The 23,977-nt window shown below is 40.2% G+C and overlaps 1 protein-coding gene across 2 annotated transcripts in view; it reads right to left on the bottom strand.

Annotated features, from left to right (window-relative positions):
- The window catches only part of CTTNBP2 (cortactin binding protein 2), a 164,090-nt gene that overhangs the window by 53,523 nt on the left and 86,590 nt on the right, over window positions 1-23,977 (bottom strand). For both annotated transcript variants that reach the window (XM_043871589.1, XM_043871590.1), the window contains 5 exons: window positions 22,656-22,859; window positions 20,865-20,964; window positions 18,460-18,610; window positions 14,504-14,755; window positions 4,736-4,853 (listed from right to left, as the gene is read on the bottom strand). In XM_043871589.1, coding sequence (XP_043727524.1) covers window positions 4,736-4,853; window positions 14,504-14,755; window positions 18,460-18,610; window positions 20,865-20,964; window positions 22,656-22,859 — 825 coding nt within the window. The remainder of the gene's footprint in view (window positions 1-4,735; window positions 4,854-14,503; window positions 14,756-18,459; window positions 18,611-20,864; window positions 20,965-22,655; window positions 22,860-23,977) is intronic.

Raw genomic sequence — 23,977 nt, 5'->3', positions numbered from 1 at the left:
CATGACTTTAAAAACTATCTCTAGACTGCTGACTCTCAGATTTGTAAATCCAGCTCATACCCATCTTCAGAATTCTTGCTGATCCAATACCTCCTACAGAGACACCCTAACGGACATCTCAAATTCATAATTCAAAATGTAACTTCGGATCTTTGTCGACAAAATCAGCCTCACCCACAGCCTTCCCCTTGACATCTGAGGGCAACGCTATCCTGACAGTTGTTCAGGCTGAAAATCTTGGGAGTTATCCATAAATCCCCTCTCTCGTACTTCACAGTCAGCCATTAGGAAGTTCTGTTGGCTTATCTTTAGCTATATCCAGAACCCATATGACCTTATCTACTACGATCCTGAACTGAGAAGTCATTACTGGCCACATTAGGCCTGGGACTTCCTAGTTGATTTTTGACAAAGCAATCAGAGACACCATTTCAATGTACACCATTCTTATTAGGGACATTGCCAGGATTGGCTTTTACAATTAGTATGAGATTCCTTTGATTTTATCTTTTCTTGGTAACCATTTAAACAATTTTTTTGGAATATAGTTGATTTACAATGTTGTGTTAGTTTGAAGCTCACTTATGTCTAATAAGTTGATAAAAGCAAATTTTAACATGAAATAGCTAACAAGTACCTTTTTTAATAGGGTAGGAATGCTTATAATGTTCCTAAATTTAAAAATGACAAAACTTCTTTTAAAAAAATGTACATCAGGTCCTGTCACTCCTATGCTCAAACACTGAAATAGCTACCTTAAGTCCCCAAAATGGCTCTACCCTCCTCTCCTCCTGTAAGTTCTTTGACCTGTCTTCCTACTTCCTTCCCTCACTCATTCCAACCCTGTCATTCGGCCCTGAGTGCCGTTCCTCACCCTGGGTGCCGTTCCTCAAACACACAGATAGGCTCCTACTTGTTAGGGCTTCAGTCCACTTGATGCTCTGCCTGGAAAGTTCTTACCTGAGAGATCCTCATAGCTACCCCTTCCTCACCTCCAAGTGTTTGCTTTAATGTCTTGGTGGTGAGGCTACCCTGCCTATCATTTTAAAAACTGAAACCCAACCTCTCACTCCCCATCCCTCTTAGTCTTTTATGTAGCACATATTACCATCTCACATACTATATAATGAATCATTTCTTATGTTTATTGTTCATTTTCTGTCTCAATGTTAGAATGTAAGCTCAAGACCACTACTGAGACAGCTGGCTGACTGGATGGGGTGAGTGATATCCTGACATAAGAGGTCGTACTATTTCATCTGATCTAGCACTCCACGTCGGTAGGTGCCTAATATGCTACTGGAGATCAGTGGAAAAATAACTTCAGAAAGAATGAAGGGATGGAGCCAAAGCAAAAACAACACCCAGTTGTGGATGTGACTGGTGATAGAAGCAAGGTCTGATGCTGTAAAGAGCAATATTGCATAGGAACCTGGAATATTAGGTCCATGAATCAAGGCAAATTGGAAGTGGTCAAACAGGAGATGTCAAGAGTGAATGTTGACATTCTAGGAATCAGCAAACTAAAATGGACTGGAATGGGTGAATTTAACTCAGATGACCATTATATCTACTACTGTGGACAGGAATCCCTTAGAAGAAATGGAGTAGTCATCATAGTCAACAAAAGAATCCAAAATGCAGTACTTGGATGCAATCTCAAAAACGACAGAATGATCTCTGTTCGTTTCCAAGGCAAAGCATTCAATATATCGGTAATCCAAGTCTATGCCCCGATTAGTAATGCTGAAGAAGCTGAAGTTGAATGGTTCTATGAAGATCTACAAGACTTTTTAGAACTAACACTCAAAAAAGATGTTCTTTTCATTATAGGGGACTGGAATGCAAAAGTAGGAAGTCAAGAAACACCTGGAGTAACAGGCAAATTTGGCCTTGGAGTACAGAATGAAACAGGGCAAAGGCTAATAGAATTTTGCCAAGAGAACGCAGTGGTCATAGGAAACACCCTCTTCCACCAACACAAGAGAAGACTCTACACATGGACATCACCAGATGGTCAACAGCGAAATCAGATTGATTATATTCTTTGCAGCCAAAGATGGAGAAGCTCTATCCAATCAGTAAAAACAAGACCAGGAGCAGACTGTGGCTCAGATCATGAATTCCTTATTGCCAAATTCAGACTTAAATTGAAGAAAGTGTGGGAAACCACTGGATCATTCAGGTATGACCTAAATCAAATCCCTTATGACTATACACTGGAAGTGAGAAATAGATTTATAGGACTAGATCTGATAGAGTGCCTGATGAACTATGGACAGAGGTTTGTGACACTGTACAGGAGACAGGGATCAAGACCATCACCAAGAAAAAGAAATGCAAAAAAGCAAAATGGCTGTCTGGGGAGGCCTTATAAATAGCTGTGAAAAGAAGAGAAGCGAAAAGCAAAGGAGAAAAGGAAAGATATACCCATCTGAATGGAGAGTTCCAAAGAATAGCAAGGAGAGATAAGAAAGTCTTTCTCAGTGATCAATGCAAAGAAATAGAGGAAAACAACAGAATGGGAAAGACTAGAGATCTCTTCAAGAAAATTAGAGATACCAAGGGAACATTTCATGCAAAGATGGGCTCAATAAAGGACAGAAATGGTTTGGACCTGACAGAAGAAGAAGATATTAAGAAGAGGTGGCAAGAATACACAAAAGAAATGTACAAAAAAGATCTTCACGACCCAGATAATCATGATGGTGTGATCACTCATCTAGAGCCAGACATCCTGGAATGTGAAGTGAAGTATCACTATGAACAAAGCTAGTGGGGGTGACTGAATCCCAGTTGAGCTATTTCAAATCCTAAAAGATGATGCTGTGAAAGTGCTGCACTCAGTATCCCAGCAAATTTGGAAAACTCAGCAGTGGCCACAGGACTGGAAAAGGTCTGTTTTCATTCTAATCCAAAAGAAAGGTAATGCCAAAGAAAGCTCAAACTACCACCCAATTGCACTCATCTCATATGCTAGTAAAGTAATGCTCAAAATTCTCCAAGCCAGGCTTCAACAATACATGAACCATGAACTTCCAGATGTTCAATCTGACTTTAGAAAAGACAGAGGAACCAGAGATCAAACTGCCAACATCTGCTGGATCATCGAAAAAGCGAGAGAGTTCTAGAAAAACATCTACTTCTGCTTTATTGACTATGCCAATGCCTTTGACTGTGTGGATCACAATAAACTGTGGAAAATTCTTCAAGAGATGGGAATACCAGACCACCTGACCTGCCTCTTGAGAAACCTGTATGCAGGTCAGGAAGCAACAGTTAGAACTGCACATGGAACAACAGACTGGTTCCAAATAGGAAAAAGGAGTACGTCAAGGCTGTATATTGTCACCCTGCTTATTTAACTTATATGCAGAGTACATCATGAGAAATGCTGGGCTGGAAGACGCACAAGCTGGAATCAAGATCGCCGGGAGAAATATAAATAACCTGATATGCAGATGACAACACCCTTATGGCAGAAAGTGAAGAAGAACTAAAGAGCCTCTTGATGAAAGTGAAAAAGGAGAGTGAAAAGGTTGGCTTAAAGCTCAACATTCAGAAAACTAAGATCATGGCATCTTATCCCATTACTTCATGGCAAATAGATGGGGAAACAGTGGAAACAGTGACTGACTATTTTTCTGGGCTCCAAGATCACTGCAGATGGTGACTGTAGCCATGAAATTAAAAGAGGCTTGCTCCTTGGAAGGAAAGTTATGAGCAACCTAGATAGCATATTAAAAAGCAGAGACATTAATTACTTTGCCAACAAAGTTCTGTCTAGTCAAGGCTATGGTTTTCCAGTAGTCATGTATGGATGTGAGAGTTGGACTACAAAGAAAGCTGAGTGCAGAAGAATTGATGCTTTTGAACTGTGGTGTTGGAGAAGACTCTTGAGAGTCCCTTGGACTGCAAGCAGATCCAAACAGTCCATCCTAAAGGAGATCAGTCCTGGGTGTTCATTGGAACGACTGATGCTGAAGCTGAAACTCCAATACTTTGGCCACCTGATGCAAAGAGCAGACTTATTTGAAAAGACCCTGAATCTGGGAAAGATTGAGGGCAGGAGGAGAAGGGGACGACAGAGGATGAGATGCTTGGATGGCATCACTGACTCAATGGACATGAGTTTGGGTAGGGTCCAGGAGTTGGTGATGGACAGGGAGGCCTGGTGTGCTGCAGTTCATGGAGTTGCAAAGAGTCGGACACGACTGAGTGACTGAACTGAACTGAGCACTCCATACTCACACACCCGCAAGTGAAACTACCACAGTATGTGCTGAGAAGCATATACTCTTACAGCTGTAATGGAACCAAATGGTTATCTTCCTAGACAGGCAGGCAACCAGATATTGAGAGATAACTGACTTGCCTACCTTCACACAGTCAGCTGAAGCAAACTACTTGGCCATGATTTAGCCTTTTTTTTTTTTGTACCTTCCTAGTCTCATATCTAGAAAGATAATCTAAGTCAGAAGAAAAAAAGCAATGATTATTAAATATTGTCCAAGGTCAAAGACGAGAAAGACCTAGCATTGTTTCAATAATTCTGTAAAAGCCATTCTACATGGAAAAATAAAAGCATCCCATTTATAACCAGTGTTTCTATAGCAGCTCGTGTTCAAAGGAAGTTAAAAAGAGAATGAGAAAACTGAAGCTGCCTCAGTATCTTTCCCACAGCCCCGGAGGCTGTGGATGCAGGAAGAGAAACGCAGCTGCACAGCGCACTCACTCAGATTCTCCAGCAGGTGCTTGCAGTCATCAGTAGCAACATCGTGTGCGGTCCGATTACACTTATCTCTTCTTTCCGGCTCCAGCCCTCCGTGCCTACACAAGACTTCTAGGCAGTTCTGCAAAGACAAGAATCCATTACCTCCTGTCCAAATGAATCAACTCAAGTGAAAACTCCAAGGGAAGATTCAGTGGCCTGTAGCAAGCCACTCAGGAATTCTCAATCAGAAAGCTTATTTCTTTTCCAACAACCCAAATATACAGATTAATCTAAATGCTGTTTCCAAGCGAAAAGCAAAGAGGACTTCATTTACATGTGATTCACAGGATCAAAACACTGCTGCTCTTTGAACAGCCTCTTAGGTTTCAAGAGAAAAAACTGGCTTCCTAATCACTCAGTTTGCAGTGCCATTAAGGAAAAAAGCCTTGGGCAGACAGTATCCTTTCATGGTAATCTGGAAATACAAAAAGACTCCTGCTACAACCAAATGCCCAGCACTGTCTTCTAGACCAGGTATTGTCTTCCCGGTCATAAAGGTGCAGGGCTCCAATTCTGTCCCAGAGTCCCTGTAAGCACAAATATATTTTTGATCTTATGCTGTCTTATTTTTTACCTGAAAATTCTATGTAAACACCACATTGACTGAGGTTTAGAAAAACACTCTCAGTAGACATGGAAGTCACGTGCCCTGGCTTTTTCAGTTTCTCCTGTGTTGCTCCAGGGAGCCTCCACTCAAAAGGTATTTCTAGCCTTTGAAGTGAAGGGTCTTGGTTTTCCAAAATTTTTCACTTCAAAGTGGTAGACAGACAATATATATATCCGCAAACATTTTCAAATAAGTGCAAAGCAGGATACCACATTGGGATATTTATCAAGGAGCTCTGCTATTTCAACTTCTACTACTTCCTGATTTGTCTACTGATTTCCCATCAAAGTAAGCACAAAACGAAATAAACCAGAAACCATGAAAAGGAACTAACAACCAAAACAAGCACTGTTCTTTTCATCACTTCCCTACACGTACACACACACACACACACAGGCTCTGGGCTGACTTTTGCTCCTGACAACACAGTAAACTAGGCAGTCTGAACACCTTTCCCTAATCTTGCTGTAAGACACTTTTTTTGTTTTATAAAATATGTTTTCCTTACTGATGTATAATATCTATGTAGAAAAGTACATAAATAAGTGTGAAGCTTGCAGAATTATCACAAAGTGAACATACTTGTGGGAGGAGTACTCTGGAAGCCCCCTTAATGTTCCATCTCAACCACTAATTCCTCCTTTCTCCTCACAAAGGCAGCTACTATTATGATTTCTAAGATCAGAAGTCCACTTAGCCTGTTTTAAGAGTTTTATATAAATGGAACCATATTACAGGTAACTTTTATATCTGGCTTCTTTTCATTCACCATAATGCTATAAAATTCATCCATGTATTAGGAATAGTTATAAGTCAATTCATCCTATTTTAAAATTACTGTGTGTCACATGGATATACCACAGTTCTACTCTTGTTGGTGGGCATTTGGGTGCTGCTACGGACATTCTGGTATGCGCCCTTTGGCAGACACAGGTACACATTTCTGTTGGGTACACACACAGAGTTGGTCCACTGGGGCACAGGGTATGCACATGTTCCGTATCAGTGTACACTGCAAAGAGCTTTCAAAAGTGGCTATACCAAACTCCACTCCCACCAGGAGTATGTCTGAGTTCCAGTTGCTTCCTATTGCCTCTCAAACATATTTTAAATGCAGTCATAGTCCACGAGGAAATACAAGGAATGCATAAAGGTCAGAAAGAAAAAGAGTAAGCTGAGACCACCAAGCAAGCGAAACGTGAAAAGGAAGCCAGGGCTGATGTAAGGGCAAAGCAACACAGGGGCTCTTTCTGGGTGCTGAGGGTGGGAGACAAGGCCTTGGTGCCTGCATAACGGAGAAGCTGAGCCCAAGGGCCTCTGAATAAAGAAAATCTGTTTGCCTGCAAAGGGACTAACTGACAGGACTTATCACTGCTGCTACTGAGGCTGGAGGGATCTCCTCTAACAATCAAAGCCTGGCTTTCATAGGTCTGGGGTTCAAGTTTTAAAAAATCACTAAGCTAAGAAATGAACTAAAAACTAAGCCAAATACATAAATAACAGTTTTTATCCCATTGATATTACTAATTTGTACAAAATCAGTAAATGCATGAGAGTTAATGAAACTGACTCAAATGAAAGATTCAAGCAGAATGCAATCTGAGCACTAAACTTCATGAATTCCTAGATGATAAGGGACAGAAATAATACATTACACAAGTTAGTACTTGTAGCAAAAGCAGGTTAGAGGCAAAACAGACCTGGGGTCTTATCCTGCCAATATAAATGATTTTTATCTGACTCTTGGTAAATCATTTAACATTTTTCTGCTTCAGTTTCCTTATCTGTGTCTCATATATCTATATTTTATAAGGTTATTAGGTGACTTAAATGAAAAGATAGGTAATTTATATTCTTGGCACATAAAGCACTGTCAATATTTATTAGCTTGCTGTATTTGTTACAATCAACATAATCATCACTAATTAAAAAACATCAGGTAAGTGGTGAGGAATTATAGCACATCAACAAATGTCATAATTCTAGGTGATGTTAGCTCAAATTAGAAACAGAAATGATAAAAGATGCAACCAAAATTTGCAAGATGCAAGTCCACCTACAAGGTGGGTTGTGTTTAATTATTATAGTCAGGCAGATCAGCAGGCAATCATCTAAGCAGTGGCTTCCTCTACAAGGAAGCACAGAATGTCAGAAAGATCGCAGGATAAGGTGTATCCAAAACGGGCCACAACTGTGAGTTTCAGAGCACTCTGCTGGGCTCCATGGGGAACACAAAGAAGATGAAAACTTTACCTAACCGACACTTAACAATAGCAGCTACAATAACTATTCAAGCACATAGTAAGCGCCAGGCACCGCTACAACACTGCACATGTATTTAGTGCTCATCAAACCTCACACGTTATGAGACAGGTACTACGCACCTGGGTGCCAGGAGCTGTGTTAAGACCCCAGGGTTGTGACGATGAATAAGGTCACAGTTCTGTTTCTCTGGCAGAAACGTGACATATTGTCAAGAGTCGTGAAGAAAACATGCAGGGAAGGGGGCCTATGGAAGTGAGGGGCAAAGTTTTACTCAGAAGAAGAGGAGGAAGTGGGAAAGGTAGAGAAAAAATCTAAGCTCTCTCGTTGATGGGTGGGATCTGAGTGAAGAGAACAAATGCTGTGATGCCAACTGCTGTTTCTGGACACGGATTCTCAGGGGACCTAAACTGGGCAGGCTGTTCCAAGGGACGCAGAGCAAGTAGTCCAGATGAATAAATCTAAGTCAAAGTGTTATTAACCACAACACAGATACATGTCTCTATCGAGCAGAGACTTTAAAAGACAGGGGGCTTTGGTTTCAGCTTCTATTTCCACTCACATCCCAATCACCAGAACTTAGTAGGCAGCCATGGTCATCTTCCAGGAAGCTGGAAAATGCAGTCTTTATTTGGGGTTGAACTCTGAGAGGTTCGTTATTGTAGAATAGGGGAGAAGGGATGTTTAGGGTCAATGAACCACCTCTGTCAGTGGACTTTAAGAGCTGAGAAGAAAGGTACCAGGGCCAGGGAGACTCAGGAGAACACCCAAGTCCAAAGAGCTAGAGATAAGATCCAGGTCAGGACAGGAAACTGAGAGATGAGCTTGGGCAGAGGGAGTGGGAGGGAATTCAGTCCGCAAATGCACAGGTAAGGTCCAGCACACATGTCAGGAATGACCTTGGGATGTGGCTGTGCCCGCTGTTGGGCAGAGCAGGGGAGATGGAGAAACAACATGATGGGTAACAACAGCTGAGGAAGCAGAGAGATTCAGGGGGGAGATGAAGATGGCTGGAATTAGCCATGGAGGGCTGAGGGAGAGGGAGCATGGACTCTTTTCAGGAGACATAAGGATACGTCTGGGTAGACAAGTGCCATGATCAACTCAGTTCTGAAAACCAATTAGTGAGTTTGGAAGACATACTGAAAAACAAAGTGACAAAAAGAAGAGCAGTTAAGAAAGAACTGTCATAAAATTTACTCATTTACTCACTGATTCAACAAACATTTAGTACTCGTGGGCCAGAGACTGCTGAGCACGATATATACAATGATGAAAAGTGATTTTTTTGGAGGCAGTGGAGAGGGAAGGAGGTATATAAATAATTCCAGTAAAGAACAAGCTCCCTAAGTGAAGTGTGAAGAGGTACCCTGGGAGCAATGAACTCCTGGAAGCCAAGACCTAAGCTGAGATGTTTTCCAGGCAGGGAGGGGTCAGGACAGAAGGGGCCATTTGGGGTAATGGGAACAGCCGATGCAAAGACAGGGAGAGGAGCAGCACAGGGTGTCTGCAGGGTTAGAGCCGAGAGCGCAGGGGAGGAGGGACCAGGAGTGTGCTGGTGTGAAGAGGCTGAGGCCGGAGCTGGAAGGGGCCTGCCTGTCTGTCACGCACAGGGCTGGCACTCACCCTAGAAGTGGCAGAAAGATCAGTTATCCTTGGAAAGATGAAGGGTAAACTACACGACCAGCTCCCCACTTAGAAAGGTCCCTCTCAAAGCCGCACAAGGGAGGAGGTGAGACTGGGGATGGGGAGACCACTGCAGCCTATGCAAGTCCAGCCAGCCTGTGACGAGGGCTCCCCGAGGGAGATCCTGGAATGTGTTTAAAAACACAGCCTCCTCTTTGTACACGTACTCATTTATAAAGGAATAAAATCTAGAACTGTATCCATCATTTGAACTCAGTAACTTAGGAAGATGGAGCAAGAGACACAAATGTCCGATGATGTTACTGGATTAAGAGAGGAGGAACAGAGATGCGTTATAAACACAGAAGTCTGGGGACGCATGCTCATGGAGGTGTTTGGTGGAAATGAATGTGAATATGGACATCAATAGGGCTTCCCTGATGGCTCAGCGGTAAAGAAGCCACCTGCAATGCATGAGACTTGCAGGAGATATGGGTTCAACCCCTGGTCAGGAAGATTCCCTGGAGAAGGAAATGGCAACCCACTCCAATATTCTTGCCTGGGAAATCCCATGGACAGAGGAGCCTGGCGGGCTACAGTCCATGGGGTCGTGAAGAGCTGGACACAACTGAGTTACTGAACACCACCACCACCAGATAGATAGATAGCAATGGCCGCCGATAGGGTTACCGGACGAATGTCTAAACTGAGACACTTTTAGGAGTAAAAGGGGGCACTGTTAATGGTTCCATTGGGATGATGGGCATCCACAAGGACTGTCTTGGGCCAACTGGGGTATCAAGGAGATGCCCTGTAAATTGTGGGCTTCGTACACAGGATCTTCCTGAAAGGACTGAGGGCATGAATAAGTGGGCTAGAGAGAGGATTTTGGAACCTCTATAGATTATATTCTGGGGACCAGTAAGATCATTCAAGGGGGAAAGTATAGAGTGAGAGGAGAAAAAGGGTCAAACTAGATCCATGAAAGGTGTCAGTGGAAAGCACTGCAAAGTGCAGATCTTCGGTGAGGGGTGGGAGCACAACTCTGATTGGCCAAGTTTATGTGAGAATTTAGGATCCTGTCAGTGAGTCATTGGTGGTTAAATTAAGCAAGTGTACAACACTCTGCACTGGACATTCTGTAATGAGGTTTTAAAAAAGAGCCTTTCCTTTGTCTACACACAGTTGAGTCAATCTGGCCTTTTAAAAAATAATCTTACAAAAATTAAGGAAAAAATAGTCAAGGAGAATTAAAAACACAAAAAGTAAAAGAATCCAAAGAATGGATTTCTATTTACCACGATTAGCATCTAGTCCCAAAGATCTGGTCCAACCTCACAAGTTATCCTGTCTTTGTCTTTTCTAGCCAGGTACCCAACTCTCTGTGACAAGAATTTTAGGGGCTCCTATAATTTTTTTTTTCCTCTTTGTAGGCATGACCTAGGGAGAGAAAATCTACATCGTAGGGCTTTATGTGGGCCTCTGCACTTAAGATACACACCTGATGCAGACCATCTAGTTAGGGCTGATGCTAGAATGTGGGAGGAAATGCCTGGGATTCACCTGGTTAAGAGCTAAAAAGGCATCAGTCAGTCCACAATCCCAGAACAATGCAAGAACAGCATAAAGACGGCAACAAGAGGACCACTGCCTGACCAGAGGACCACAGGCCTGCTTAGGGATGACCTCTAGGATGGTGGAAAATAAATGACTGGAAAGCAGATAAAAAGCCAGGTGGGAGATCTGGGCTTGGGAAGAGTTATTGCAGAAGCCACAGTTAAAGTTGAAAGACTGGATAAATTCTTTAAAATAGGACTAGGCAGCTAGGTTGGCTTGGGAGTTGCCTAGGGTTAAAAAATAAAAGAGAAAAACAGAAAAACAAAACAAAACAAAAAAAGAAAAAGCCTGATCATCAAATTCAGAAGGGAAGCAAGGAAGGGGCAGTGTTGTGGAAGCCAAGGAGAGGTTTGCATTAGAATCAACATGTTAAACAACCCAGAAAGACTGAGTAAGAACAGGAGTGATAGGAAGCCTTCAGCTTTGGCAATATGTAAACTAGAATTATAATCTACTCCTGTACTCACAACATGCACAGTCCCTCAAATAAAGAACCTGTTGTATGAGAGCCTGGACAACCAGATGCTCAAATCCAGACACTCTCCCTAATCTATTTCTGCTGCAGGAACTTAATGTGTCAAAGTTCTCATGACAGAACACAGAGTTTCACTAAGAAACTCTTCTATCTACTCACACTGAGTGATGAAAACAAGTTTATCCTCAGTGACGAGTTCAGCTGTGGAGCAGTCACAGACCAGATTTAGAGACAGCTACTCTGGTTACCAAAGACCAAGTGGTGATTTGCATAAATTGCTTAGTCATTGGGAAAAAGACCAAGAACTAAGTGGAAAAAGGACTGACTGAGGAACCTGATCTTCTATGAATTGACCTTGGGGAATTAGTTACGCTATTTCCCAAAACTTAAACTTTTTCATCTGCAAGGCAAGGGGGTTGGAATAGATGAGCTATGTGATTTCAAGCTCCAAAATCCCACATTTGTCAATTGAAAAACATGTGGAAACTCAAGTGATCTTCTTGGGTAACAATGGTACTACTACCTTATGTAGGTCAGACACGTGTATGCTATGGTAGAAAAAAAAATATATCTTTTAAGCACTACTTGTGGTCAGTGTAGAATCTCTTCACCCACACAATGATTAACTCAGGATTGTAATGTATTTTTTCTGAAAACTAGTCTTAGCAACTTAGTTGTGAATAGATTACCTCTCTGGAGAACTATCTCAGCCATACTATAAACACTGTATTAGGCAAAGGATGCCAAAATATTTTCCAATACCCATGACTAGGAAGGCAGGCTGAGTGGTATCATGTGAAGAGTAATGAAACCAGGCAATCTGGTCTTCATTCCCAATGTCTATTCATTTCTCCATAGTTTAAATGTCCTAATTGTAAAATGAAGAGGTAAGCCTGGAAGATAAAGTATCTACTCCAGGGCAAAAAAAAAAAGTTATTTTAATCTATTAATTTTCTTTGCAGCGTGTTGTCAGCCATGCTTACTTTCTAAAATCTCTCTCTTCTTATTCAAAATTTATCTTAAGTTCTTAAAGAGAATATTAGAAGAGTCATATTAGACATGAGAAAGAAATTCTATTTCCCTTGACAGAGCATCCATGTTGCCAAGGGCCTGGGAACCCATGAAGATACCATCTTCAGCTCTGAAACCACCAGGACTAATGAGGAGTTCATAAAGAAGGAGCTGAGTGGCACCATAAGCTAAGGGTAACTCACCCTGGAGGGAGAGCTCCTCTCAGCGACGCTCAGGTTTCATTTTCTGTTCTGCCTTTTTTTCTTGCCTTCAGGTTGAGTGCAAGAACAACCTACCACTGTCAGTAACCTTTCATTATACTCCGAAATTTTCTAGAAGAGGGAGTTAAGTCGATAACCACCCCTGCAACACACATTTTCTCCATCAAATGAGATTCACTGTCTTAGATTAACTACACCTACTCAAATTTAAGCCTTCCATATTTCCCATCTTTGCCTTCCAAGTACTTTTATGTCAAATGTCATTGCATTCCATTCAAATCAATACATACATATCAAGCTCATATAATTACTGTATTTTTTTTAAGTATAATCGGGAGTACACTACTACTAACAAGCAATGACCTCCACACTGGACTGACTCACTCCTGTTTCTCACTTGTTTCAAAAAACACCCAAGTCCAAGATGAACAGCTTCTGCTCTAGATCATAACACAGGAAGTTACCAACCAGGAGCTCCAAATGCACATTTCTAGCTATTTCCAGATATCTCCATCTGGATGAACACGTCCCAGCATTAAATTCAGCATTCCTAAACCCACATTCTATCCGCTGGATCACAATGACACCTCTTCTTTCCTCTCTCTGGGAACGTAACTATGATCCTTCTATTCATCCCATTGATTCAATGCATCTCATCTGTCTGCAGTTCTTGGACATTTCTACTCTGTGACTTCTCATGATTTCTACCTAGTCTTTCACCTAGTCTCGCTCCCTGCCATCAGTGTTTTCATAACCCCAAATCTTCTAAATGTCATTGCTCACGGAACCAATTTAAACTATAGAGCTCTCTTTTGTTCCTTTGTACAAACTATTCAGCAGTTTTACTCTGTCTAGTAAATAAAACTCAGACTTGGTACATGACCGAAGGCCTGTGCCATGCTATGAAACTCCTAGTCTTGTCTTCTCACTACTCTTCATTAGCTCAACTGGAGCCATTGCCCATCTCTCTACTTCCATACTATTCCTACTGCTCCCTGCATCTGAACTACTCTCCTCTCCCAGTGATGGGTGACAAATGTAACCCAGCCTGCAAGGCCAAAATCATTTCTATCTCCTCCAGAATGAGTCATTTCTGAGCCTAATATTCCACAACTCTGCTCTCTGAAGTATGTGCATTCTGTCTTCCAAAAAATAAAAATTTGCATCTTTGTATTGTTCCAAACACATGTCTATTACCCTTGTTTTAAATTTTCTGTGCTTCTCTTATCCTATGCTTGTCTTGTATTTTGCACTTCTGCCACTGAACTAGGAGTTACCTAATCACATAAATGATTCCTACAAATGTTAGCTTTCATAATGCCTTGCACTCAGGAGCTTCCTGATAGCTTTTCATTGTTAAAGCAATATTATTGCTAAAGTGACTTAAATGGAAAAAGAAGCATGAATGGATGGCTTCCTACGTCATGTTATTTCTTTAATAATCACAATCTTTTGCTACTCTGATGAGTGAAATCTAGAACGCTCTCTTCTGAATCATAAGACAGCACAGGTAGTGCATAGTGAGGGAGCTGAGAGTACAGGACATGTGTACTTGAATCCTGGTTCTCCCTCAAATTCATTGCATGGCCTTGGTACTAAATCAAATAATCCTGAGGCCTCAATCAATATCCAACTTCTGTTCCTAATTTTACATGAGATAAAATGTCTGGAATTACTCCCACATTTGTTAACAAACTCCAAACTGATTTTTATGACATCTCATATATGCTTGATGGTAAATATCTGCTGGACAAAAAATATAGTTGGTTCTTATTGGAAGCTGATCATTTCCAAAAATGGTGCTGCTCAGTCTCCAATTATTCAAGCAAAATACATTCAGCCAATAGCAGCCAACTTTGCCACTCATTAAATTACAACTGTATAATGAGGCCAGCCACTAGCAGACATACCTTAAAACCTTTTGAAGCAGCAATATGGGCAGCTGTCCAGCCTTCACTGTCAGCGTGATTGATGAGGTCTGCAGGAACAACAGGCTTGGATGTGCCTTCATGACGCTCTTCTCCTTGATCCAAGTCAAAGATGGCCAACCCAGGCTCCTCATGCAGCTTGTTTCCATGAGCTGGGGCTCTGTGGTACATAAGAAGCTTGAGGCTGTCCACATTACCAGTGTCCACAGCTGCATGAATTGGTGTCCAGCCATCCTGAAAATAAAATGACCGGGGGAAAAAGTTGATTACAACATGAATGTTGAGAGCAGTGTTATTTAAAGTTCACATCTAAAATATTCTTGGCCATGGACCACTGAGACGGGAAAAGCAGGCATTCCAATCCTGAATATCATCGATGAGCTAGGTTCTCTCAGACCTCTGTCAATTAGAGCCCTTTCCATTGCTCTGACTCATGTCTGCTATTTTGTAAGAGTTTCTTCCTAACACTCGACCATTTGGAGTGAGTTGGTACTGCCCAGCCTGGTAACTAAGCATTATATATAGTAAAACAAAATCTCAATATTATGAAAGAATGAACTTTAGCACACACATTTTTTAAAATTTATATCCAAGTATAGAATTGAACTGAATCAAGAACCAAAAAGAAATTTATACCTTAAACAAACAAAAAATGGCCTCAAAGCTTTTTTTACCTTTTTAATTAAAATTTTTAATGCAGTGTAACACAAAGATGTTAAGTCCCCAAGTCAAATGTGTTCAATAAATTATCACAACATAAAAAAAAAAAAAGAAAATTTATATCCAAGTATAATAAACCAGTTCTACTTATAGGGAAGAGTCCTAATTCTAGTCATCTTAAAATTTTATGCCACTGATTCCAGAAGGAAAGATTCTAGATAATATGGAAAAGGCAGACATAAAGGAAAAACAAAGTCAAATAACTTTATGAGATATCTATCAGCCTCTATGGACTTCTCTAGGACTGCAGATGGATACTGGTAAATGCAAGCTTAGAAAATGTTCCAACTAAACTATTGGGCCCATTCTCTAGAACATATTACTCTGAAGCCCTAGTCATCCACTTAGCTGGTTGCTGGCAACCCACTCCAGTACTCTTGCCTGGAGAATCCCAGGGACAGGGGAGCCTGGTGGGCTGCCGTCTATGGGGTCGCACAGAGTCGGACACAACTGAAGCGACTTAGCAGCAGCAGCAGAACAGACTCAGGGCTTTTTTTTTTTTTTTTTTCGGGTAGCGGTTCTCAAAGTGTGGTTCCCTGACCAGCACCATCAGCAACACCTGGGAACTTGTTGGAAATGTAAATTTTTGAGCCTCATCCCAGACCTACTGAATCAGAAATCTCAAGGGGTGGGGCCCTGCATTCTGTTTTAACAGCCCTCTGGGCAACTCTGATGCACTAAAGTTTGACAGACTCTCTTCTAAGGAAAATCTTGATCCCCTCTGTAGTCTCTCATTTTTATATGTAGAGAGGTCTGCCTTCTACTCAGGTATCTATCTTCATTAGATTTTTAAGACTACCATAAAAGAATTGATGATTATTTTGATGATATGTATTTTGGTTTTATTTTCCCTTTAGCCTTTTTATTTTTTTTCATTTGGCATTTCATACCGCTACACTAAATTCTTTTCAGTGAATAGAATTGATGCTTTTGAACTGTGGTGCTAGAGAAGACTCTTGAAAGTCCCTTGGACTGCAAAGGAGATCAAACCAGTCCATCCTAAAGGAAATCAGTCCTGAATATTCACTGGAAGGACTGATGCTGAAGCTGAAACTCCAGTACTTTGGCCACCTGATGCGAAGAACTGACTCACTGGAAAAGACCCTGATGCTGGGAAAGACTGAAGGTGGGAGGAGAAGCGGACAACAGAGGATGAGATGGTTGGATGGCATCACAGACACGATGGACATGAGTCTGAGTAAGCTCCGGGAGTTGGTGATGGACAGGGAAGCCTGGCGAGCTGCAGTCCACGGGGTCGCAGAGTCAGACACGACAGTGACTGAACTGGACTGAACTGAACTGACAGTACACTTCAAAAAAAAATAATGGGATAGAAGACAGAGGAAAACAGACAATAAATGTAACAATCTACATTTAGACTGAGTCATCTGATCATTTGCTAAAGTTCTTCCTGAATGTTGTGGCTTTTCCTCTGGTTCTGTACCTCACATAATCGGAATCAACTTGGCTAAGGCAAGACCATGGCTGGCAGCAGCTGGAATATCATATAGTCCTTGAGAGTACTCCAGGCAGGCAAAGTGTTTCATAGCTTGTTCTTTGTTGGGCTGTGGATACCTTTCCTTGGGCATCAGCCTTAATTAGGCACTAGAGTGTGAGTGCTCTTGACCTTCCTTATATTACAAAGGCTATGTAATCATTTCAGAAAAACTTAAAATCCTTCATTCCCCTTTGATTTCTTATTAAAAGTTGTGAGAAATAATTAATTATTCCCTTAAGGTCCTTTATCAATTATGCTGTTTATCTCTGTACTTTGGAGCCTCTGTACTTCTAACGATTTCATTCAGTTCATCAACAATTAACTTGAGAGCATGGATTTCTCTGTTCTTTAACTTATAGGATGTGACTTCAATTTTTATGTTGCACTACTTATTTTTCATTCAGATAATGACATAAAATTCATTCCTTTTTCATATATAAGGTAGAATTTTATAAGTATGTGTAATACCAGATTTCTTAAATATACAAAACAACATGAATAAGAGTAACATTGGACTATTTTCTCAGATTTTTCAAAAAATAAATAGAAAGTAAAGAAAAAAAGCTCTAGCCATAGGACTCAATGGAAAATGTCTATACCTAGCTTATATTACATCCCTGATCATACCATTATTTGTGGGTTTACTTTTGAAAACTTAAGAAAATCCAGTATCTAAGAGTGACCTTAAAATACATAATATACTTTTCTATCCTAGAAAATTTTAAGGGTGATTCCTGTGAAATGGATGCACAGCATAGTCAATTCTCTATTAACAGAAGAAATCCAACGTTCAGATAATCTTTGGCAATTAAGATGTCTACACTTGTCATTCATCATGAATATGCTACAGGGTGGTAATTATTACACTTTTAACATTCTGGGAAACTGCAGGAAAAAAAATTCCTGAACCCAGTGAAGAGCGGGTCCCATAAACCTGCCAGCCCTTAGATGGGCCCCCACTGAAGAAATGCATGTCAGTGTGTGAAGGGCTGATTCTTGGTCTTCAAGTCTATCATGACAGGATGATAAAGACCAACTTGGGAGGGCGACTTGAGGAACTAATTTCAAATGCATTTTTGTGTGCTGAGCCAGAAGTCATATCAAAGGACTCTTCTTGTGAATCAGACTCTAACTTTCTTCAGTTTCTAAATCTTACTTCACCTGTGCACCCTGTCCAGGAGGTGGCAGGACTGTGTGGGACGGAGTCAACAGCGCCCTCAGCCTCTTAGGCTCTACACTGGACGTCCACACACAGTGCTTCCAGTTCTGAGGCAATTAGACAATGACCTTGAACTCTGTGAGATGCTGCATAATCTTAGCAAAAACCAAGGTCAGCCCTGTGAGGGATAGTGAGCACAAATAACCTTCCTCTAAGTCCTGGCAACGGGCACTGTCTTGCCACAAAACTGCTTCCTGTTCATACACATTACAAATGAGCACTACTGTGGATGATGACGACAACTCAATGACAGCCGACCTTTGTCAATGGCTTACAATTCCCCAGTACTACACCGACTACCTTTAAAAAGAAAGGCTAACTAACAAGCTTCTAATAATCAGATGAGCAGAGGTCAGACCATGAGGATCCAACACATTCAAAGCAAAACAAAACTTTAAACAAAACAAAGCAACCTGTATTTTAACCTATTTTACTTTTTGAACTGCAGAGTTTGCAGACATATTGTAATCAGAGGACAAAATACAAAATACAGGTACTCACTCTGGTTTTTACACTTCGGTCAGTTCCAGCTTCCAACAAGAGTTTAATACATTCTTTATTTCCATTTTTACAGGCCAGGTAGAGAGGTGTCTGTCCTCCATCAGCAGCATGATTAATATTAGCATCATATGCAATTAATAATTCTACACACCTAAACACAACAGTATGATTAATTACGTACAAACTGGGTTTGACGTCTGAAGTACCACCTGACCAAGATATTAAAAAGAGAAAATACTGCTAGAGGAAATCTGCATCTTTATTTATTACATGAATTATTTTATATATATATATATATATCTCAATTATTACTGGTCTTATTATATAGATACTATTTTTAACAAGGCTGCAACATATTTTAATTACTCCCATGAAAATTTAAAATAACAGCTTTGATCAAGGGTGAATACTTGGTTTATGACACTTCTCTGTAAACAACCTATAAAAGTAGAGTCCTTGGAATATGTTTAACTGTGCCTGACATATATAATATTTGTGGTTCAAAATAGTTTGAACCTTGAAAAGAGTCAGGCTGCTGAGTCATTCTGAGATTTTCACTTGAGAAAATAATTATAAATAGCACAGACAGCAGGGCACCATGTGCCTCCACTATAAAAGGCAGGACGGAGACAGAGGAAAAGGGCCATTTGGGGGAGAAAAGGCAGCAGAGGCTGTTTTGCCCCCCGAAATGGGGCTAGTTTACAAGGAAAAAGACACAGTTAAGCAGAAATACATTGCCCTGAGAATCAGGAAGGACAGCAATGAGGTAAATTCAAGACTTCATGGCACTTAGGAACTAACTACAGTTTGCAAAATTAGATGAGAATAAATTTAGAAATGAGGAATAAATCATAACCAAATGAAAAAGCAATGCACATCTTTGGTTTTTTGCTCAGAGGCAAGCTTTCTCTTGGCTTCCTTTGGCAACATTTGATTTGTTTATACATTAGAAAAAATAAGTTACATATTGATGTGTATCTCATACACATTTAAATTAACCAAGCCCCCCTGCATTTCCCCAGGATTCTCCCTTTTTGCAAATCCATCCATGCCTCCATTCCCATGACTGCTACACTATCCAAGCACGTGGCCCTACAGACTGCCTACTGGCAATAAAGGCAAAAGTATAGTCCAGAAAAAGAATCTTTCCTGGAGGACTTAGGATACATGCAAAAAAGCAGCAGCAAATTCAATAGCTCTGATCATCAATAATAAATTCAGAGTGATGAGATATATGTTCAACATGCAGGAAAAAAAACATATATTAAGGATGCATTTTGAACTTTTAAAAATTCATATTTACAAAGAATGACAGTAGTATGAAACTGAAAAACCTTATGTCAAGAATTCTGAGATTTGTTAATTGTTTAATGCTAATTGATGTTTGTTAATGAAACATTTCTATTGGGATGGTAAAAGTTAAAAGTTGAAAACAGCTCTCATTCTCCATAGACTGCCATTTCAGCACAGGCAAAGAAAGCAATTTAGCTATAGTCTATCAGTATTATTAGAATATCACTTGACTACAAAAAGTTCTCTCTCTCTTCAACTGACTTATTTAAGCAACTGAAGAAATCACTGCTAAACTTATGTATATTTTAATCACAGGCTCTTTTTGATTTTGTGCTCTAACTTCTTTCAGCATGTAAGTTCCTGCTTCAATTTTTTAAAAAAATGATAAAGCAAGGTGCATACTTGAACCACTTATAATAATAAATAATGTGTGTGTGTGTGTTGAGGTGGTGAAAAATAGTGAGAAATGAAGTGTGTAACAATCCATTACGTAACCATATACACAGTCGACTGTCCTTACGTGTAGGTTTCACATCTGCGGGTTCAACCAACCCCAGATGGAAAATACTTGGAAAAAAATCCTAGGAAGTTACAAAAAGCAAAACCTGAATTTGCCACATGCTTGCAGCTATTTACATAGCATTTACATTGTATTAGGTATTATAAGTAACCAGAGATGATTTAAAGTGCACAGGGGGAATGTGCGTAGATTATATGCAAATACTGCAGCATTTTATATAACAGACATAGAGCATTCTCGCACTATGGCATCCGTGGGTGGTCCTGGAACCAATCCCCTACAGACAGGAGGGATGACTTTATGTTGATATGCTAAAAAAAATCTTCCTCTTCGGAAGCAAGTTCATTCACATGAGGTTTGGAAACAGCATATTCCTCTTCTTCAGTTCCCAATGTACAACTATCTATTATTAAGAAGAGCAAATTTAGGATCCTCCTTTGCATTTAAATTCTCAAAGATGTTTAGTTGAATTTACTTGCCAAAGGATCTTAAGAACTAGTTTACACATTCAGCCAGAACTAAAATATGTGTGCAAATTATAAAGAGGCTCTTTTCATGAGGGGGAAAAAAAAGGATTAAGAGCATCACTTACTTGAAATGTCCCTGAGCAGCTGCAGCACACAAGGGTGTGAAGCCGTTTTTATCAGCAGCATTGACTTGGGCTTCTGCATTCAGCAGCAATCTCACACAGTCTACGGATTTTAATAGAAAGCCACTTTAATTTCCCACTTAGATTCACGATGAGCCAAATTCTATACAGGCTGTAGAGAGATACTAACCCCAAGGGACCTCTCTCACGCACAGCTCATCTGACATTTCTTTCAGGGTCGATGTAAGATTCCACAGGCTATTATGAAGGAAAAGCAGCCTCTTTCCCCCAGGATCATATACCCCAGGACTCATCAACTAAGACAAGGTTTCTTTCATTTTTGGGGGGGTGGGTGGGGGGGAGAGTGACTGATGAGTGGAAGGACAGTCATATGTCAGAAAATGTTTTACCAGGTTTTTCCATCAGACAATCCCAGAAAAAAATGTTACTGGATGGAAAACAAAATTCTTTGACTAAATTGATATACCATTCTTTGCATTTAAATAGTTAAATTCTTACTTTCTGGTGTTTAATTTAATCCTTAAAATGCTTTCATGTTGTGGTTATCTTAGACTTAACTCCCTGAATGAAAATCAAGGAGAACCTCCAGGAAGTCACCAGACTCAGGCATGAATACCACTTAGAACTCACGTTACACATGTTATTTACTAGACTGAATTTCTCTACATTAGAGGAAACTCCCACTGTACTCTGGAAGAAGTACTCCAAAATACTTTTAAAATAATGAGTTCTCATACTGTAGTTCTCTAGAATCTTCTGTGAAGCCCACTGGAACACACTGAAGCTCTGAGCACTTCCAAGGAAGCCACATTATGTGAATTCACCAAGGATCACATGGCTTACACATGCCTACTATCTGACTTTGCATTTGCCATCAGATCATCTCTTTATCTGTACTATTGTTATGTTTTAGTGTATTTGACTATAAGATTTGCTTTTTAAGGAACAAGATTAATCCCCCAACTTCATCAACGTGTCGTGTATAGTTGTACAACCTCTCAGTTCTCTTAAAAAATTCAAATACCTATAAATTGGTTCTAACGACAGAACAATTTCAGACCCATGACCTTTCCTAACTACTAAAACTTTCCCTCACTGCAGCAAATGCTAAAGCCCTAAGGCTTTACTCTCACAGACATCAGCCATTTCTAAAAGACAAATTAGAGCTATTTTGTCCTGGCCAAAGCGATCACAGATGGGGGCTTTATTCAAAATGTGTTTTACAGTTCAGTTCAGTTCAGTTGCTCAGTCGTGTCTGACTCTTTGTGACCCCATGAATCGCAGCATGCCAGGCCTCCCTGTCCATCACCAACTCCCAGAGCTTACTCAAACCCATGTCCATCGAGTCAGCAATGCCATCCAACCATCTCATCCTCTGTTGTCCCCTTCTCCTCCTGCCCCCAATCCCTCCCAGCATCAGGGTCTTTTCCAATGAGTCAACTCTTCGCAAGAGGTGGCCAAAGTATTGGAGCTTCAGCTTCAGCATCAGTTACTAGACCCCAAATTTCTAGGCACACAATACATTTTACTGTGCATAAAACAAAGACAACTTTTTGCGAGCTGCAAAATTTTACATTGTTACCGATCTGTCCAAATTGGATTTTTAAATGTTTACAAAACTTTAAATCGTGTAAAAAAGTTATTTATTTCACCTCTCAGAGAAAATGTGAAACCTAAATGCAGCTTTTGCTCATAACAATGGTTACAGTGCTTTTAACTCTTCATCCTTTTACAAGAGGGTGATACAGAGAAGTAAGAAGGTACCATCTTTACCTGTATGTCCATTCTTAGCAGCAGAATACAAGGCAGAATGGCCATCTTCACAGGAGTAATTAATGTCCAGTCCTTCTTCATTAAGCAGCATTGATAATAAAGTGACATTTCCCTGGGCAGCAGCTTGCTGAAGAAGGGTGGGCCTGCCAGCCAGGGGGGCAGGACCACCACTCATTAGCAAAGGGGTTAGGGAGGGTGACCAGCCTGTGGGTTAAAGTGACCCTAGTTAGAAAGTAGGAGCAAGGATAAGAGACAGATATTAATCATTCCTTTCCAAATTACACACACACAGACACATGAACACGTACCCCTAGAGGATTATGTGGTTTCTAATATGACCAATCTGTTAGTATTTACTTTAGCATAAATCTGTACTGTTATTTCAATCTTATATCTGCTGCTAGTTAAATTAATATACATCATGACAAATTATTTTTAGTTGTCAGTCTTGTACAGATAAGTGTTAAAGTGGTGATTGGTTTCAGGAAACTAAGAAGGCTGTCTTGTTTTAAAAGTTCGAGCTCCTCCTCAGGGTTCCAAAACAAACTAAATTTTAAAACTATGTACAGATTTTCTCAGTTTTGTTATTAACTGAAAGATATCTTTAGGCATAAGATAGAAATAATTCTAAAGAATAGAAAATTTCCTTTTTTCTACAATGTTTCCAAGGTACTTAATTTATAAATTTTACATAAGCCATTGAGATGGACCAAATACTGTGAAGGAATATTTGCATTCTTTGAATTCCCTTATTTGGGAAGAAAAATAGTGGGCGGCCAACTACTATTAAGAACTAATAAAGCACAACATATATAGACTATACCAGCACAAATATTCAATACACAATGGAAGACTATATCATCTGGCCATCTTCACATTTTGTACCAAAAACTTTTAAACAGCTAACAAAACAGGACACTCTACCATATAATTTTAACAAAAGTCATAAGAGTTATCATAGTTAGGATTTCTCATCAGTATTTAGCAGCTTTAGAAGAGAATCTGTTAAGTGTGTGAAGTCGGCTGCATATAGCATGGAAAATTTTCTGAATTCTTCCTTGATCAAAAGGCTGTAAAAACAGTAAAGTAAAAATGTTTATTTAATGTATATATAGGTATTTAGTATATTTTAGGCTTAAATACAGTTAACTTTCAAAATAAGTCACTTTTCCTTCTTCTTCATGGAGCCCCAAAAATCTGAAAGTAAAGTTGATGTGTATATGGGGGTATGTGTGCACATATTCACTCCTGGGGTACACTTTCTACATCTGCCTAGTAACAGTCTCTGTAGTAAGATACAATGGTAGATCTTTACTATGCCC

This window comes from Cervus elaphus, chromosome 18 (assembly GCF_910594005.1).
Source record: "Cervus elaphus chromosome 18, mCerEla1.1, whole genome shotgun sequence".
Lineage (NCBI taxonomy): Eukaryota > Metazoa > Chordata > Mammalia > Artiodactyla > Cervidae > Cervus > Cervus elaphus.
This window is presented reverse-complemented; position numbering and strand designations above follow the sequence as displayed.